The 18601-nt window shown below is 45.5% G+C and overlaps 1 protein-coding gene across 5 annotated transcripts in view; it reads right to left on the bottom strand.

The window, feature by feature from the left end:
- SLC26A7 (solute carrier family 26 member 7) overlaps positions 1-18323 on the bottom strand; it is an 88237-nt gene extending 69914 nt beyond the window's left edge. Inside the window, exons 1-2 of one of the 5 annotated variants that reach the window (XM_079983099.1) lie at positions 18163-18322; positions 2804-3038 (exon numbers count right to left, since the gene is read on the bottom strand). In XM_079983099.1, coding sequence (XP_079839225.1) covers positions 2804-2996 — 193 coding nt within the window. In that variant the 5' untranslated portion in view covers positions 2997-3038; positions 18163-18322. Of the gene's footprint in view, positions 1-774; positions 867-2803; positions 3039-18162 lie in introns of those variants that run through there. The other 4 variants (XM_079983100.1, XM_079983101.1, XM_079983102.1 and 1 more) reach the window with 4 other exon arrangements.
- Between the last annotated feature and the right edge of the window lie 278 nt (positions 18324-18601).

The following is an 18601-nucleotide window of genomic DNA, read 5'->3' as shown; positions in this document are numbered from 1 at the left end:
CTCAGAGAACAGTTACCAATGGAATAAGTTGCTTAAGGAATTGTAGAATCTCCTTTAAATGGAAGCTTAATTGGAATCTGCTTTATATTAAAGCCTCGCCCTCTTGTATGATCCTCATGATTTCCTGCGGTTCCTTTCTACATCATGATGATATCATGGGAAGCTCCTAGCCACATAGGAAAAGCTAGATTTGGGTACCCAAATGCTATGTTATCCTGTAAACTATGACAACATGGGATTTTGCTACATGACCTAGGGCTTCTGACATTCTCTGATTGGCACAGGAAGCAGCCACACTGCAATGGCCACCGTGCCACAAGCAGAAGTGGGGCCAAGAATAGACTGGGTGAGAATAAATATATATAAATATATAGATACACACACGCACACACACACACACACACACACACACATTCCCATCCTCCTTGACCACTGGCCATGCTGGCTGAGGCTGGTCACAGTTGGAGTCCAACAACGTCCTGAGCTAGAGAATGCTGCTGTACTAAGTTTATAGAAGACTAAATGAAATACTGTGCTGACAACCATTAGCTTAGGCAGCTTTCAAAGAAGTTAGCCAAATTCAATGAGAGCTATCAGCACCAGTAGCATAAGGTTACCAGACGTCCCCGTTTCCCAGGGATAGTCCCCGGATTTACAAATCAGTCCACATACAAAATCAATTGAAAAGTGCCCCTGGATTCATTGAAAAAAATCTGGTAACCTTACATTAGCAATAACAGCCAGGTAGAATCACTATGCTCCAAAATAGAATACCTTTGCATTCACAGGTGCTGAGATTCAAAGACTAGAGAATGCCGTTACCTTCATCCCCTGCTTGTAAACTCTTCTTGAGCATCTGATGGCCTCTGGTGGAAAGAGAATGATCCACAGGACAGACCTTCGGTATAATCTAGTGGGTTTTTCTTATGTTCTTATATTTGTTTTATTAAAATAATCAAGGCCATAGCTTCATGGCAGAGCACCTATTTTACACACAGAAGATCTCTGGCATCTCTACTATATTAGATATGATGGACAGGATAGCAGGTGATGGGGGAAAGTCCTCTGCCTGAGTCCTTGGGGAGCCACTGCTGACGGGAAAATATTGGGCTCACTGGATCAATGGTCTCACCTGATGTAAAGGCAGCTTCTTATGTAATGGAAATGGTAGTTTTCTTTAGCATCACCTGTGTATTCTAAGCTGTAGACAATAAAGTCCAAGAACTCTTTTGTGGAAATCCAAAAAAGAAGGCTGGAGAAAAGTACTACCTACTCTTGCCTGCCTCTTAATTCAATATTTTGGTTGGCTTCAAACATGCCATTGTTAGCTGTGTTTTAATTGCAATTGTTGTCTATGAGTGTACCAGTGAAACAAGATCCTTTACAGTACTACAGTATTAAGGTCTTTAAAGTTAAATCATGCCAGCACAGATGTTCCTAATTACTCCAAAAGCATAAATACTTACACAAACCGGTTGGTTCCAGCTGCAGAATAATTCAATTAAAGGAGCACTTATAATTTTCAATGCATGAATGAGGACTAAGGCTAGCTGTTAGGAAATCTGTAAAAGAACAGCTATCATAAAATGTTTGCCTCTGAATGATCTTTCAGCTGTTTTCACAATACACTGAATGGAGGATTTTTCTGAAATATCATATGTAACATGACAGAAACCTTAATTTCTCCAAAAACTATTTAAGCAGTTTTGTACTTTTCACATCTGTCCCCCCCCCCCCAGGTATCAGCCAGGGGGAGATTTCTTCGCACCTATGGCAACCAAACTAAATTGGAGCTCCCCCCTGATTTTTATTACAGCTTTCATTGGCAATTTGCAGTACATCTCAGAAGACAAACATGCCTGCAAAAGGCCACAGTTTTGGCTACCATGATAAACATGTAACAAGGTACTATTTTATGTGCTAAACTCTTTGTGGCTTGTTGGCTGTTGCTGTCAAGGAAGTGGCAGGTAACACTAGGGGGTAATGCTAATGTTTGTCTGTCTCTTCACTGTTTCTCTCATATGAGCAGGGGAAGAGAAAGATGCTACTTTCAAGGTGAATTGCTAGATTTTTCATAGAATAATTATAATAATACTTAGCATTTACGTTTCAGTTTATGGCATTCAAAATACTTCACAACCATTATCTTGGTAAGCAGTAATCCTCACAAGAACCCTGTAAGGTAGGTCAGTATAAGTGTGTTGTTCTCATTGCAAACATTGTGCAATAAAGCACAGCAACAACCAACAAAGGAGGGTAAAAGCAGATTAGTAAAGGGTTAATGCTACAATCCTACTATACATCCCACTGAACAGAGTGGGATGTACTTCTGCATCAGCATGCATAGATCTGTACTGTGAATTTCACTTCATAATTAAAGGGTTCTGCTGTGAGTAGCAGTAAACCTCTCTGCACAGGTATAATTATTTTTTAAAGGAGACAAGCAAGAATCGCTCTTATATATGCCATCGGATGGCACCCAATTTATATGCCATATGTACATGCACACACAAATTCTGCCAAACATATATTGCTATTGTTGTGTGCTTGCATGTTCAAGGCGAGAAATGCCCATTGATTTCAGCAAGGTTAAGGCACATTTAATCTGCAAGCAAGCCCCCTCGAGCACAGCGGAATTTACTTCCACGTAAACACACGTAGGTGTCCGCTGTAAGTTACACCGAATGGGTCAAGGATAAGGAAAGGGGATTGGGAAAATCAGTTCTGGTAGGAGACAAGCACAGGCTTGAGCAGTTCAACCTGTACACTAAACAGCTATCAGAGCCCGTTTCCAGCACAGTACCTTGAGTCACCTGCTGAACAGCCAGCATCATCCCAGAAATTGTGTCAGGAAGCAGGTCTGCTTTCCAGTTGTAGTTTGGCGCCCACTCCAGAACAGGGAGCCTCCTTACACACCACAGTTTGAAGTCTTCGTAGCGAAGTGCATGGATCTTTCTCCAGATGGCATTTTTCCTTTTTCGCTTGGCCCCTGCCATGCTGTGTTCCCACTACCCCTTTCCTTCACAATGTTCCTTCTTCTGTAGCAGAAGAAAATAATAATAGAAAAGGGGGGGAGAAAACACTGCCTCGGTTGAACTGCACCCAGTTGGTATGAAATTCGCTTATTCTTCTGTCAGGTTATACTTTCAGATCTGTGAAAGAAACACCCGTTCTTTTATCTCCCTCCCCTCCTTTCTTCCAGTGTCAGAACCTTGCTGAGTATGTTTTGCTTTCAACCATGCAAACTATCTAAAAGGCTGTTCATGTTCAGCACAATATTTTTTCTGCCCTAGCCAGAGATGTGGTCTAGCCTTATGACAGTTTATGGTTCTCTTTGCAGTCATTCTCCTCCTTATATTCAGTGTAGTGCTTGCACGTTTGGCCTGGGTCCAGCATTAAAATGAGGTAGTGCTGGGCGTTTGTTCGATGTGGGTTGGGCTATGCTAATGAAAGCAGGAAGTGCCCAGGCAGACAGGAGTCTCCTTGCCAACCATTTAAAAAGAGAGAGAGAGAGAGAGAGAGAAGCAGCAATTTGTCTTTTTTTGCGAGGGAAACACTACACAGAACTTCTCTCCCTCCCTTTCTAGCCAGAGGAAAAACTCATCAGTGCATTAAAAAGTTGCTCCGAATCTCTGGTGCTGGCAAACATGCTCAGTGAATTTAGCTAGACCTCTTGCAACATGACACTTTAATTAAAACATTCTCTTTGGAACAGCAGCTCGTGGATTAGACTGCCCACACGTCTTGGCACAGTTGATACCAGCCGAAAACAAACAGGGAGACCTTTTCAGGTAAGCTTGCAAGCTTACCAATTGGCTATGCACAACCTCCCTGATTTAGCCTGTTCCTTCCCCTTTAAGAAGGGTTTTGATATGCAGAAATGATCAGGTGAAGCTTTTTATAGCCAGTATGGTCTACATTTTGTGATTAGGAGCTAAATGTGATCCCCACCTGCAATTGCTGCAGATTAAATCGCTGTTAAAGGAACAGCTAGGGAGGCTGCATCAGAAACTGGCCATCATGGGAACATTGGGAGCTGCCGTCTATTTGGCCCCAGTACTGCCTATGACTGGCAGTGGCTCTCCAGGTCTCAGACAAAATACCTGCTATGAACCTCTTTAATGCAGATGCCAAGGACTGAACCTGGGACCTTCTGCAGTCAAAGCATGTGCTCTGCCACTCAGCTATGCATGCCTTCTAAGGGCTTCTACACACATTACATTTCTGAGGTGTGACACATAGGGTTTTTACAATAGACGCCTAGAAACATAATGTGTGGATGTGGCAAAGTGGTATGTGAACACACAAGCATCACACAAATGCAATCTTCAGAGCACCATGCTGACTACCTTCTCCTCCCTCTTCGATGTACCACAGGCAGCAAACCCAGGTTGCTGCTGTGTAATTTAAGCTCCCAGTGTGGTGTGTAAAACAAAAGTTGCAGGGCATCCTCAAAGAACCAAGGTGCTGACCAGGCGCTTGCCCTCCAACTGGAAACATGGGCAGTGCACACTCACACCCCATTTCCCCAGTAAATTCATATGCCTGGTATGAGTTACAGGGAGACTGAAAGAAACCCAACGAGACTGTTCTCATCACAATGGAAAAATTGGGATCTACATGCCACCATAATGTAGCTAATTGCAGCGCTGCACTAGATGGTATGGTGGTTTATCTACTTCTGATAAGTACAGCTAGATATCTATTCAATTCCTAATATGCAGTTTGTGCTCACCATCCACATTTTACAGCTGTTTAATCTGCTCTCTCCTATTGCTGCTGTTGGCAGTTTATACAGCTAATATGCTCTCTATGGAGACTAGTCTCTAAATATTTGTAATGCCTAGTGATTTCTTATTGTTCCTGTACTCATATTTCTTTTTCCAGGTGCTCAGATGCTACCCTACTGAATATATTACTCTGTTATAAATGCCTAGGTATTTAAATATCACACATTTTATAATGGCATCAAAGAAACGGGGAAATAATGCCTTTTTTTCTGTTATAAGTATATATTCTGCATTTATGAGTCATGGAAACCATTAGGCAACAAGGTGCTAGTCCACAGTGCATATAAAGCATTATGAATCCCCCCTGCCTCAGCCCCAGAGAGTAATGAGTAACATTCAAGCTAATCTCCGCTGCATAACGGAGCCATTCATCTCTTTGTAACATGGGGTTTCTAATTTTGAAACCCGGACATCAACTTATGCACTGCAACAAGAAAAAGGCTTCAATGAAGGGAGAGAGATGCCCACTAGAGAGATGGATCCCACCGCTTCATCTGCCATATACATTTTTTATTGGCTATTCATAATTAAGGATATATACTAGTGGTATACACAGACCCTATGCATTAAAAAAACAAAAACCAATCTGTGTCTGAGTCACTCTGTGTTTTCTCTCCACTTTGAACTGTGTTTCGAGTTCTGAGCCACTCTGTATAAAGCAAAGCACCGTGTTTCCCCACTAAGTATAATGCAAAATCTAAAAATGGCTATGGTTTTTTCCCTTTTGGCCAAAGTTGATGAAGTTTACAGGCACAAGAAACACTCCAGAGTAGATTGAGGCTGCCAAATTGCAGATAAATAGGTCCAGGGGCTTTTTGTTGTGGTGGTAAAAGGAATTAGCTTTCCTCCATTATATCTTATTAAGGGGTATCACTTTCTTAGTTTAAGATAATTAAGAGGTGGCTGAATGGTGGTGTGTATTCTTTATAGTACCTTTTTAAAAAAAGAAATTAAAAGCCTTTCTTCTGGTGGTTGTTTGAGTCCTCAAATAGGTCTTTATAGGTCTCAGATGTCATAATGCTGTTGTACAAATTATGGTGTGACTGCATTTGAATGCTGTGTACAGTCCTAGTCACATCACCTTAAAAGGGATATTGTAAAACTGGGTGAGGTTGCAGCATATGGGGATTTTTAGTCTAGGAAAAAGGCATAATCTAACTTGATAGATTATGAATGGCAGGGAGAAAGTAGATACGGGGTTTTTCCCCTCTCTCGTAACACTAGGACTGATGAAGCTGAATACTGGAAGATTCGGTACAGATATTTTTTTTAAGAAGTATTTTTACACAGCACATAAACTATGGAACTCTCTTCCACAGGAGGCAGCAATGTGGTTTTAAAAGAAGACTGGACAAATTCATGGAGAGAGCTATTGATGGCTACTAGCCATGATGGCATTGTTCTGCCTCCACAGTTGGAGACAATGATGCTTTTGAATACCAGCTGCTGGAAACCACAAGAGGGAATAGTGCTATTGTGCTTGAATCCTGCTTGCATGTTTCCCACAGGCATCTGAGTAACCACTGTGAGAACAGGATGCTGGACTAGATCGGCCACTGGCTTAATCCAACAGGGCTCTTGTGTTCTTATGTTCAGATGTTTATTGTGTTTTCTTATGGCAAGTTCCCATTGGTAAGGGTTGTTGATGCTGCTGTTGATCAGTGCAGTATTGAGTGGTTATTTGCATGGGTGGAACAGCTACCACAGTTCAAACTCAACAGACAGAACTCAGCTTTCCTGTTTCCTCACATCATCCCAACCACAGTGCTTTCCAGTGGTGTCTGTTCATGAAGGCAAGTCATCCAAACCCTCTACAAAAGTCCAATCTGTGTAGGATGAATGTGTGCTGGAAGTGCAGGGACGGCTAGGCATAGGCAGGCACTGCCCCAAATGCATGCATGCTTGTTTGAACTCAAAAGAGAACCTACATGCATAGGCTCCCTTCAGATCTTCAATTATTGTGGTGAGGGCTCAAGCTTTCTGCTTCAGTTCCCTCCCTCCCACATCTGCATGTTGTTGTTGCTTAGTCGTTTAGTCGTGTCCGACTCTTCGTGACCCCCTGGACCAGAGCACGCCAGGCACTCCTGTCTTCCACTGCCTGCCTCAGTTTGGTCAAACTCATGTTAGCAGCTTCGAGAACACTGTCCAACCACCTCGTCCTCTGTCATCCCCTTCTCCTTGTGCCCTCCGTCTTTCCCAACATCAGGGTCTTTTCCAGGAAGTCTTCTCTTCTCATGAGGTGGCCAAAGTACTGGAGCCTCAGCTTCACGATCTGTCCTTCCAGTGAGCACTCAGGGCTGATTTCCTTAAGAATGGATACGTTTGATCATCTTGTAGTCCATGGGACTCTCAAGAGTCTCCTCCAGCACCATAATTCAAAAGCATCAATTCTTTGGCGATCAGCCTTCTTTATGGTCCAGCTCTCATTTCCATATATTACTGGGAAAGCCATAACTTTAACTATATGGACCTTTGTTCTATTCAGACTGAACATTTGTAAAATGCTCAAGCACTGAGCAATCAAAGGATCAGAAATCATGTGTGAAATGGTTTGAATCCCCACCATAACTAAAAGCATACATGAATGTTTGTGAGAAAATAAGGACGTAGGTTCTGTAGCTGAACCAACGCTTAGAAAATGTTCTGAATGTCAGTCCCAGAACTTTATAATAAAGAGTGTCTCTGAGCTGGTGCAAGGTGAGTTTATTTCCCTCCTAAGCCAGCCTAGTGCATCCTCACTCTTCTTAAGGTGAGGGAGGCAGAGTTAGCAAGTTAGATGGGGATGCTTCTAAGCTTAAGGGGGGAAAGCTCTCTGAAGAAATTAAGCACTGCAACCCATGCTAGTTAACTTTTGCAATCCAGACTGATCACAAAAAGATGGTTAACGTCAATGGAAATTAATTCCCATATGAAACAAGCTTTACAATGTGCTGCAGCAGGAAATGTTTTGTGGGTATGTTTTAGTTGTTGGATCTTTAAAAGTCCCTGCAATCATTTTATGGATAATTTTACTGAGTATCTCTACAGAAGAGCTAGCAACAGGGGGCACCAAAGCATTAAAGATTCTGCAGCATCCACTACTGATGACATAGAATCATAGAATCATAGAATGATAGAGTTGGAAGAGACCACAAGGGCCATCGAGTCCAACCCCCTGCCAAGCAGGAAACACCATCAGAGCACTCCTGACATATGGTTGTCAAGCCTCTGCTTAAAGACCTCCAAAGAAGGAGACTCCACCACACTCCTTGGCAGCAAATTCCACTGTCGAACAGCTCTTACTGTCAGGAAGTTCTTCCTAATGTTTAGGTGGAATCTTCTTTCTTGTAGTTTGGATCCATTGCTCTGTGTCCACTTCTCTGGAGCAGCAGAAAACAACCTTTCTCCCTCCTCTATGTGACATCCTTTTATATATTTGAACATGGCTATCATATCACCCCTTAACCTCCTCTTCTCCGGGCTAAACATGCCCAGCTCCCTTAGCCGTTCTTCATAAGGCATCGTTTCCAGGCCTTTGACCATTTTGGTTGCCCTCCTCTGGACACGTTCCAGTTTGTCAGTGTCCTTCTTGAACTGTGGTGCCCAGAACTGGACACAGTACTCCAGGTGAGGTCTGACCAGAGCAGAATACAGTGGCACTATTACCTCCCTTGATCTAGATGCTATACTCCTATTGATGCAGCCCAGAATTGCATTGGCTTTTTTAGCCGCCGCGTCACACTGCTGGCTCATGTCAAGTCTGTGGTCAACCAAGACTCCCAGATCCCTTTCACATGTACTGCTCTCAAGCCAGGTGTCACCCATCTTGTATTTGTGCCTCTCATTTTTTTTGCCCAAGTGCAATACTTTACATTTCTCCCTATTAAAATTCATCTTGTTTGTTTTGGCCCAGTTCTCTAATCTGTCAAGGTCGTTTTGAAGTGTGATCCTGTCCTCTGGGGTGTTAGCCACCCCTCCCAGTTTGGTGTCATCTGCAAATTTGATCAGGATGCCCTTGAGTCCATCATCCAAGTCGTTGATAATAATAATAATAATAATAATAATAATAATAATAATAATTTATTATTTGTACCCCGCCCATCTGGCTGGGTCTCCCCAGCCACTCTGGGCGGCTTCCATAAAAACCAAAAATACACTAAAATATCACAGATTAAAAACTTCCCTGAACAGGGCTGCCTTAAGATGTCTTCTGAATGTCAGGTAGTTATTTATTGCTTTGACATCTGCTGGAAGGGCGTTCCACAGGGCGGGCGCCACTACCGAGAAGGCCCTCTGCCTGGTTCCCTGTAGCTTTGCTTCTCGCAATGAAGGAACCGCCAGAAGGCCCTCGGCGCTGGACCTCAGCGTCCGGGCAGAACGATGGGGGTGGAGACGCTCCTTCAGGCATACTGGGCCGAGGCCGTTAAGGGCTTTAAAGGTCAACACCAGCACTTTGAATTGTGCTCGGAAACGTACTGGGAGCCAATGTAGGTCTTTCAAGACCGGTGTTATGTGGTCTCGGCGGCCGCCCACAGTCACCAGTCTAGCTGCCGCATTCTGGATTAGTTGTAGTTTCCGAGTCACCTTCAAAGGTAGCCCCACGTACAGTGCATTGCAGTAGTCCAAGCGGGAGATAACTAGAGCATGCACCACTCTGGCGAGACAGTCCGCAGGCAGGTAGAGTCTCAGCCTGCGTACCAGGTGGAGTTGGTAGACAGCTGCCCTGGATACAGAATTGACCTGCGCCTCCATGGACAGCTGTGAGTCCAAAATGACTCCCAGGCTGCGCACCTGGTCCTTCAGGGGCACAGTTACCCTATTCAGGACCAGGGAGTCCTCCACACCAGCCCGCCCCCTGTCCCCCAAAAACAGTACTTCTGTCTTGTCAGGATTCAACCTCAATCCATTAGCCGCCATCCATCCTCCAACCGCCTCCAGGCACTCACACAGGACCTTCACCGCCTTCACTGGTTCTGATTTGAAAGAGAGGTAGAGCTGGGTATCATCTGCATATTGATGGACACCCAGTCCAAACCCCCTGATGATCTCTCCCAGCGGCTTCATATAGATGTTAAAAAGCATGGGGGAGAGGACGGAACCTTGAGGCACCCCACAAGTGAGGGCCCAGGGGTCTGAACACTCATCCCCCACCACCACTTTCTGAACACGGCCCAGGAGGAAGGAGCGAAACCACTGTATAACAGTGCCCCCAGCTCCCAGCCCCTCTAGACGGTCCAGAAGGATGTTATGGTCGATTGTATCAAAGGCCGCTGAGAGATCCAGCAGAACTAGGAAACAGCTCTCACCTTTGTCCCTAGCTCGCTGGAGATCATCAACCAGCACGACCAAGGCAGTTTCAGTCCCATGATGAGGCCTGAATCTCGATTGGAAGGGATCCAAATGGTCCGCATCCTCCAGGCATGCCTGGAGTTGTTCAGCAACCACGCGCTCAATCACCTTGCCCAAGAAAGGAAGATTTGAGACTGGGCGATAGTTGGCCATACTGGCCGGGTCTAAAGATGGTTTTTTAAGAAGTGGTTTAATGACCGCCTCTTTCAGCTGATCTGGGAATGTTCCCTCACAGAGGGAAGCATTCACCACCCCGCAGAGCCCATCGCCCAGCCCTTCCCGGCTTGCTTTTATTAGCCAGGATGGGCAAGGATCCAGGAGACAGGTGGTTGTTTTCACGCGTCCAAGCAGCCTGTCCACATCCTCGGGGGTAACGGATTGAAATTGATTCCATGCAACTTGACCAGACAGAGCTCTAGCACTCTCCCGCCCCGGCACTGCTCCCACGGTGGTGTCTAGCTCCTTCCGAATCTGAGTGATTTTATCTGCAAAAAACTTTGCAAAATCGTTGCTGGAGATCTTGGGGTCTTTACAAGGCCCCGGTGGTAAAGGTGGTTCCGTTAAATTACGAACCACCTGAAAGAGTCTCCTGCTACTATTTTCTGCAAATGCAATAGAGGCGGTGAAGAAAGTCTTCTTTGCCGTCGCTATCGCCACTTGGTAGGCTCGACGTTGAGCTCTAACCTGTGTCCGGTCAGATTCGGAGTGAGTTTTTTGCCACCGACGCTCTAGCCGTCTCAGTGATTGTTTCATCGCCCTCAGCTCCGAAGAAAACCACGGAGCTGTCCGGGCTCCATGCAATTGGAGAGGGCACTTCGGAGCCAGACAGTCGATAGCCCTGGTTAACTCCGCATTCCAGTGGGCCACCAGGGAATCAGCTGAAAGGCCATCAACATGGGATAAAGCATCCCCTACCACTCTCTGGAAACCATTTGGATCCATTAAGTGGTGGGGGCGGACCATCTGAATTGGTCCCACTTCCCTGCAGAGGGGAAGGGTCGCGGAGAAGTCCAGTTGCACCAGGAAGTGATCTGACCATGGCACTTCTTTTGTTTCACTTTTACTTAGTGTCAGATCACCCACGTCACTAGAGGTGAACACCAGGTCTAAGGCATGTCCATGACTATGAGTTGGGCCAAACTTATTCAGGGACAGCCCCATGGAGGCCATGCTTTCCACGAAGTCCCGAGCAGCCCCTTGTAAGGTCGTGTCGGCATGGATGTTAAAATCTCCTAGGACAACCAAACTAGGTGTCTCCAGGAGAAAATCCGCCACGACCTGAAGCAGCTCAGACAGGGAATCCTTGGTGCAGCGGGGAGGTCGGTACACCAAAAGGAATCCTGTACTGTCCCTATTGCCCAACTTCCAGAACATGCACTCAGAAAACTGGATCTTCCCAGTAGGACGCCTGGTGCAAGCTAGTGACTTCCTAAAAATCACTGCAACCCCCCCTCCCCGCCCACATGACCTGGGTTGCTGTGCATAAGAGAAACCTGGTGGGCAAGCAGCGGCAAGGACAGGCCCATCTGCTTCCTCCAACCAGGTCTCTGTCACACATGCCAGGTCAAATCCTCCATCCACAATCAGGTCGTGGATGGCAATGGTTTTATTCATCATTGACCTGGCATTACACAGCAACACCTTCAGGTCATGTAGGTTTCCCCTGTTGATTCCAGTATCCATCTGGTCAAGGCCAGACCCGGAGGCAGGGATAGTCTTCAAACAACGACTAAACCTGCCTCCTCGGTAATGACATGGTCTGGTCTTAGCGTAACTCCGCCTCCTGCCCATGATCACCGAGATCGGATGTCCCAGTGCTTCCCCCCCTGTGGAACTTGTCCCAGCCATCGTGTTGGCTGGGGCCCCACTCCCAGGCAGCCCTGATCCCGCCCCTTAAAAACAAAACACAAACTATACAGAACCAATAAAACAACAACAAAAAGAAACAGAACAATTATACTAAAATTAATCCCCAACTAAATATCCATCCCACCCACCCCCAACAATGGAAAAAAGGGAAAAAAAGAATTAATTTTAAATTTAAATTGCCACCGACTGCTTGAGGACATTTTAAAGCACATTAACCACCTGGAACAGGGAAGAATGGCAGAACACTTCCCACCCTTCCCAAAAAGTTTGTTCCAAATAAATGCCTGGGCCACGCCCCCTGGGCCAGTTGGAAAAGGCCCTGGAAGGGAGCAGACCCTGCAGTCCTCACCCAGCCGATGGTCCGAGGCCTCACTGCAGCAGGAGTCCCTTTGTAGCCGGGAGAGAGGGCCTGGGCCACGCCCCCTGGGCCAGTTGGAAAAGGCCCTGGAAGGGAGCAGGCCCTGCAGTCCTCACCCAGCCGATGGTCCGAGGCCTCACTGCAGCAGGAGTCCCTTTGTAGCCGGGAGAGAGGTCCTGGGCCACGCCCCCTGGGCCAGCTGGAAAAGGCCCTGGAAGGGAGCAGGCCCTGCAGTCCTCACCCAGCCGATGGTCCGAGGCCTCACTGCAGCAGGAGTCCCTTTGTAGCCGGGAGAGAGGTCCTGGGCCACGCCCCCTGGGCCAGCTGGAAAAGGCCCTGGAAGGGAGCAGGCCCTGCAGTCCTCACCCAGCCGATGGTCCGAGGCCTCACTGCAGCAGGAGTCCCTTTGTAGCCGGGAGAGAGGTCCTGGGCCACACCCCCTGGGCCAGTTGGAAAAGGCCCTGGAAGGGAGCAGGCCCTGCAGTCCTCACCCAGCCGATGGTCCTATTGATAAAGATGTTGAATAAGACCGGGCCCAAGACAGAACCCTGTGGCACCCCACTACTCACTCTTCTCCAGGATGAAGAGGAACCATTGATGAGCACCCTTTGGGTTCGGTCAGACAGCCAGTTACAAATCCACTGAGTGGTAGCATAGTCAAGTCCGCATTTTACCAGCTTCTTTACAAGAATATCATGGGGCACCTTGTCAAATGCCTTGCTGAAATCAACCAAATGATCCATAGAATTACCTTTGGCTTGTAAGAATTCAAAATTTCCCTGTATGTGGTTGAAGGGCCTGAGCTCAACAGCGCTCTCCTCATTTGCAATTCCCAGAAACTAATATACAATGGCACACTGTCTCTGACAGTGAAGATAGCCAACATAGCCAGGCTACCAGAACTTTACATAATATTCCAGATCTGATCTCACCATTTGTATACTGGCATTATGATATTTGCAGGGGGGTTTTCAATCCCTTTCCCATGATTCCTAACATTTAATTTGACTTTTTCACTGCTGCCTCTGGGGCCATCTGGGTATCCACTATGACTGGTCAGTCACTGCCAGTTCAGATCTCATTAGTGTATTTGTGAAATTACAATATATATTTTTCTGTTGCCCTAATGCATCTCATTTCACACTTGCTTAATTTGAATTGCATTTTCCATTTTACTGCCAATTCACCCAGTTGAGAAAAATCACTTTGTAGGTCACCACAATCTCTTTAACCACATTGAACAACTGAGTGTCACCAGCAAACCTGGTTACCTATTGCTCACCCATAACTCTACATCATATGAACAAGTAAAAAAGCACAGGTTCCAACAACAGTCACTGAGGGACTCAGAAGATGAGTTCGTTTCCTTCCTCGGCTTGGCCTCTTCAACAGTTTATCATGGATGCAGCTTCACTCTTCCTCTTGGATGAAAATGGGAGACAATTCAGCGTTCGTAGAACTCAAGCCCCACCTTGGTTTCATCAACATTCTGTGGGCTGTTTTAAGATGCTCACTCAGCACAGTATGAAATGAAGACATCACTCCTAACTGCATTTCTTAGAACCGGGCAGTGCTTCCAAATTAGCATGATGTGCTAATTTGCTATGACACAGTCACTTCCTAGAACCTAGCTGATAGGATAAGCCTACTGTATTACTGCAAATCATGACAAAACTATTGCTCCTATCGTAGGCTTGTCCCAATGTCTGTTTCACGTGAGCTATCGTGAAAAACACTGGGAGGAAATGCAAATATGTTTTAAAATATATTAAAAGTTCTAGCAATTTTTTTCTTATTGGAACAAGAGATGAGTGGAGCTAACTGATTAATGGCAGCTCAAGTTGTGGACCATTTTGGTTTAACAATCCATAGCGACACTGTGCTCTACTTCTCTATCTCCCTTCCTCCTCCACTCACCCACAAAAGAACCTTTTGTACAAGTTACAGATCCTGGTTCATCTATGGTTGAAGATGGCCAAGTTCTTGGTGAGTTTGCTCTGTCGGTCTACAAATTACATACTACTGTCACTCAGGACTCTGTTTATGGCCTTTATTGCATACTGTATGTTCAGGGCATGCCATTTACCAGGAATAAGGGCCACTCTTCTGTAGTTATTAACACTGCATAACCTATCCCATATGGCACTTCCCTTTGTTGCTGTTTGTGGGAATATGGTCATTTGTCCATAAGAGCATGGGCAAAAGTTTATTATTGCAAGGTGATTTCATAGCAGAAAGCATTGCTTGGAAGCATGAGCAGCGCGTGGACAGCTCATGCCATCCGATGATTGGTTCACGTAGCATAGCATGATCAACTGCGTGGTCTGGTGTGAGAACATGAGACTAATGTATTGTATTGTATTGTCTTTTATCTGCTGACTGAGGCAAAGCTCTCTCCTTGAATTTGTATCTTTTCTTGGGCACACAATAAAGGTTGGGGCTGCAGCAGCTTCTAGAGAGAGCTGCGGCGAGATTTCTGCAACCCATCTTGGTGTGAGACTGATTATTTACGGATGGCGAGCAGGTTCTCGTCAGCTGTTTAGTCCTGCCCGATTCTTCGTGACCCCATGGACCAGAGGAAGCCAGGCACCTCTGTCCTCCACTGCCTCCCACAGTTTGGTCAAACTCATGCTGGTAACCTCGAAAACACTACCCAACCATCTTGTCCTCTGTCATCCCCTTCTCCTTGTGCCCTCCATCTTTCCCAACATCAGGGTCTTCTCCAGGGAGTCTTCTCTTCTCACGAGGTGGCCAAAGTACTGGAGCCTCAGCTTCACGATCTGTCCTTCCATTGAGCACTCAGGGCTGATTTCCTTAAGAATGGATACGTTTGATCTTCTTGCAGTCCATGGGACTCTCAAGAGTCTCCTCCAGCACCATAATTCAAAAGCATCAATTCTTCGGCGATCAGCCTTCTTTATGGTCCAGCTCTCACTTCCATACATCACTACTGGGAAAACCATAGCTTTAACTATACGGACCTTTGTTGGCACATAATTATTCATAGAAAGAAGAAAGTACTCTGTGCCATACGAACAGGAAAACATTTCATTTCTATGAGTTCCAAACAACAGAGGCGTCACAATGGAATTTAATTAAACAGGATGCCTCTCTGCATCTTTGCAAATACAGTTCTCTGCAACACAGGCCAAGCAACTTGCACTTCTGTGCCATTACTTTGTGTTATATCTCACAGATGACCTTACCAAAATACCAACAAAAGGCTTCAAGTCTGAAAACAAAACTATGAAAACTTCCACATCCCACCTTTAATCACAAAAAACTTACCAAACACTTCTACTAAATGCACACACCGTTGTCATGTGCTCTTTTCACAGACAACCAAGTCACAGTGCAAGCACTGGCTATCTGCATATGGCATGAAATCGTACCTAGCGTGTTCAGTGAATGCATTAAATTTTATCACAAGGACACACATTCTGTGCATAGCAATCTCTCAAAATTATTTGTTCAACTAATCAGAGAAACTTGTTTCTGATAACAAAGCAATATTTTGTATATAGCTCTGAGGAAGCTTAATAGCTCTAATAAAACTCTCTCCAGAATTCTGAATCTAACACAAAACTGCATGGCTTGTAACCCAAGCTGAAAAAAATGGAGCATACTCCCACATATAGAGCAATATATGTGGTTCACCTTTGACTTGAACTTCTAGCTAAAAGAAATGTTTTCTCCATTCTGGTACTAAGCTAACTTCATTTCACAAGAGGCATACAAAGCAACAGTGACATCCAGTGGCTTCCATAGATAAACTGCTAGTCATTTGTCCTTGGATCACAATGGGTAGCATCCTGCTTTCTCCATCAGTAAGATTCTCCGACCTTGACATCATCCTCCAACTACACAATGTACCATCACAGATTGATACTGGAGTTTCATGGATAAAATGGAGAGGTTGATTACTCATGCTTTTGTCACACAGCCAGTCAAGAGAAACTTTAAGTGACTCCAAGAAAATAGGAGATTATGCAAGAGGCCCTTGGAGGGTGTAAGCAAGAAATTTGAAGTTCTGACACCCTTTAGTATTACAATAAGCCCACAACCTATGTGGGGGTTACATTCTGGGAGTCGAACCTAAAGCCAAAATCACGTATAGTGGTACCTTGGGTTACATACGCTTCAGGTTACATATGCTTCAGGTTACAGACTCCGCTAACCCAGAAATATTACCTCGGGTAAAGAACTTTGCTTCAGGATGAGAACAGAAATTGTGCTCCGGCAGCGCGGCAGCAGCAGGAGGCCCCATTAGCTAAAGTGGTGCTTCAGGTTAAGAACAGTTTCAGGTTAAGTACGGACCTCCAGAACGAATTAAGTACTTAACCTGAGGTACCACTGTATAGTCAAAACTCATTGCGTTCAACAACGGGGGGGCGGGGGGATTGCCAAAGTCATTTTCCCCATAATCCTGCCCCCTTTTCACCACCTTTTTTTTTATTCATTTTTTTTGCCATGTACTTAAACGTGCATAAGTTGCGGGCTTACTGTATTAGATAAATAAGCTATAAATGAAAAATATTGACCTAGATAAGTTATCTTGATCTAACGCGAGTTGTGTGCACACAAGTGCAGCTGCTTGCACAAGTATGTGCATGAGGCTGCACATCAGAATGCTTGGTCAAGCCAAGGGTGGTGTAGGTGCGAGAGGTTCATCCCCCCCCCTCACAACAGCTGGTATGCATGTAGGCAAGTGCAGATGTGCAAGTGAGTATCTTCTTGTGAGTTGGGGGGCAGTAGGCCATATGCTGAGACATCTCTAATCCCTGGATCCAGCAAGTGTTAAAATATCAGCTAAGCTCCTTTCCTGGTGAGGCGATCACATCGGTGATAGGCCATTAACATGGGTATGTGTGTGTGTCCCTGCCAAGGTCCTGTTTCCCTGACCTATGCTTTTCTGACACACATAGAATAATGTGAGAAAACAAGTCAGGCACTGACTCTGTTCAATCCGTACAGCTGGGGGAATATACAAAGCTCCCAGAGTTCTTTACAGTGGCACCTCGGGTTAAGTACTTAATTCGTTCCGGAGGTCCATTCTTAACCTGAAACTGTTCTTAACCTGAAGCACCGCTTTAGCTAATGGGACCTCCTGCTGCTGCCACGCCACCGGAGCATGATTTCTGTTCTTATCCTGAAGCAAAGGTCTTAACCTGAGGTACTGTTTCTGGGTTAGCGGAGTCTGTAACCTGAAGCGTATGTAACCTGAGGTACCACTGTATTGTGGATTCTGGGATTACCTGTGGATGGTGTTTGAAATACGAGCTTACTTGGGTGGAACACCTACACACGTGTTAAAAACGTTGCGAAAATACTTTTTTAAACAAAAAAATTAAAAACCCTTTTGAAAAATGCATTGAATTTGCTATAGCTCACAGTTGCCGTCTAGTGTCACAACTGTATATTGCACTTTTTACAACACATTCAGAACATTTTATCTGCAGCTGAGTCCTTGGTACCTCTTTCTCTCCCCCCTCACCCACTAAGTCCCAATCTCTATATTCAAAATAATCACACCGCAAGTAGGGGCCTGCATTTTTGAATGGTCCTCCTTGAGTGCAAACTCCCTACAAAGAGAAAAGTAGCACCTCAAGGAAGTGACTGTGGAAGAACCAGAGTGGCCCAGTATAAATTGGTAGCAAAGGCCTGCCCTCCCTCTCATTCCCTTGTTTTGAAAAACTGAAAACAAAGGCCTTGTTCATTTTTTAAATTAGGATGCTTGGTTGAGGCAAGGCATGCGTGTGTGTCTCTCTCTCAAACCCAGGCCTCTAGCAGACGGTCTCTCCCCCCCCCCCATCTTACCTTCCTCCACAAACAGCATCCTGAATCCTTAGCAGGCCAGACAACTAAACTCTGTGGACCAAGGTTGCCTTCCAGGCTCCTCTAGTGGCCTGGATACTGTCAGCTGACCCACAGAAGCCAATCAGAACCCACCAGGCCCTATAAGATCTAAGTTGGTGCCTTAGTAGGAGTAATAGGACATGAGGGGATGATGCTCACCTTGGCAGCCAGCTCACTCCAGCCTTCCCATATGCTTGTCTACTTACCGTTGATTCTAAATATGGGCCCGTTTTAAACTTTGCAGCCTGCTTCTTGCTCTCTGGGCCTCAGCCTCCCTGCATCAGAACTGGGCCACCAGAACTGTGACCTTTCCCTGAGCTTGGCTAAAGCCTGACAATTGTTTCCTTTAGAAAACTGATTTTATCTTCTTTTTTTGCACTCGTATCGCTCCGTTCTTTGG

The sequence above is a fragment of the Podarcis cretensis genome (genome assembly GCF_951804945.1).
Source record: "Podarcis cretensis genome assembly, chromosome: 7".
Classification (NCBI taxonomy): domain Eukaryota; kingdom Metazoa; phylum Chordata; class Lepidosauria; order Squamata; family Lacertidae; genus Podarcis; species Podarcis cretensis.
The sequence above is the reverse complement of the archived record's forward strand: the minus strand, read 5'-3'. Positions and strand labels throughout refer to the sequence as shown.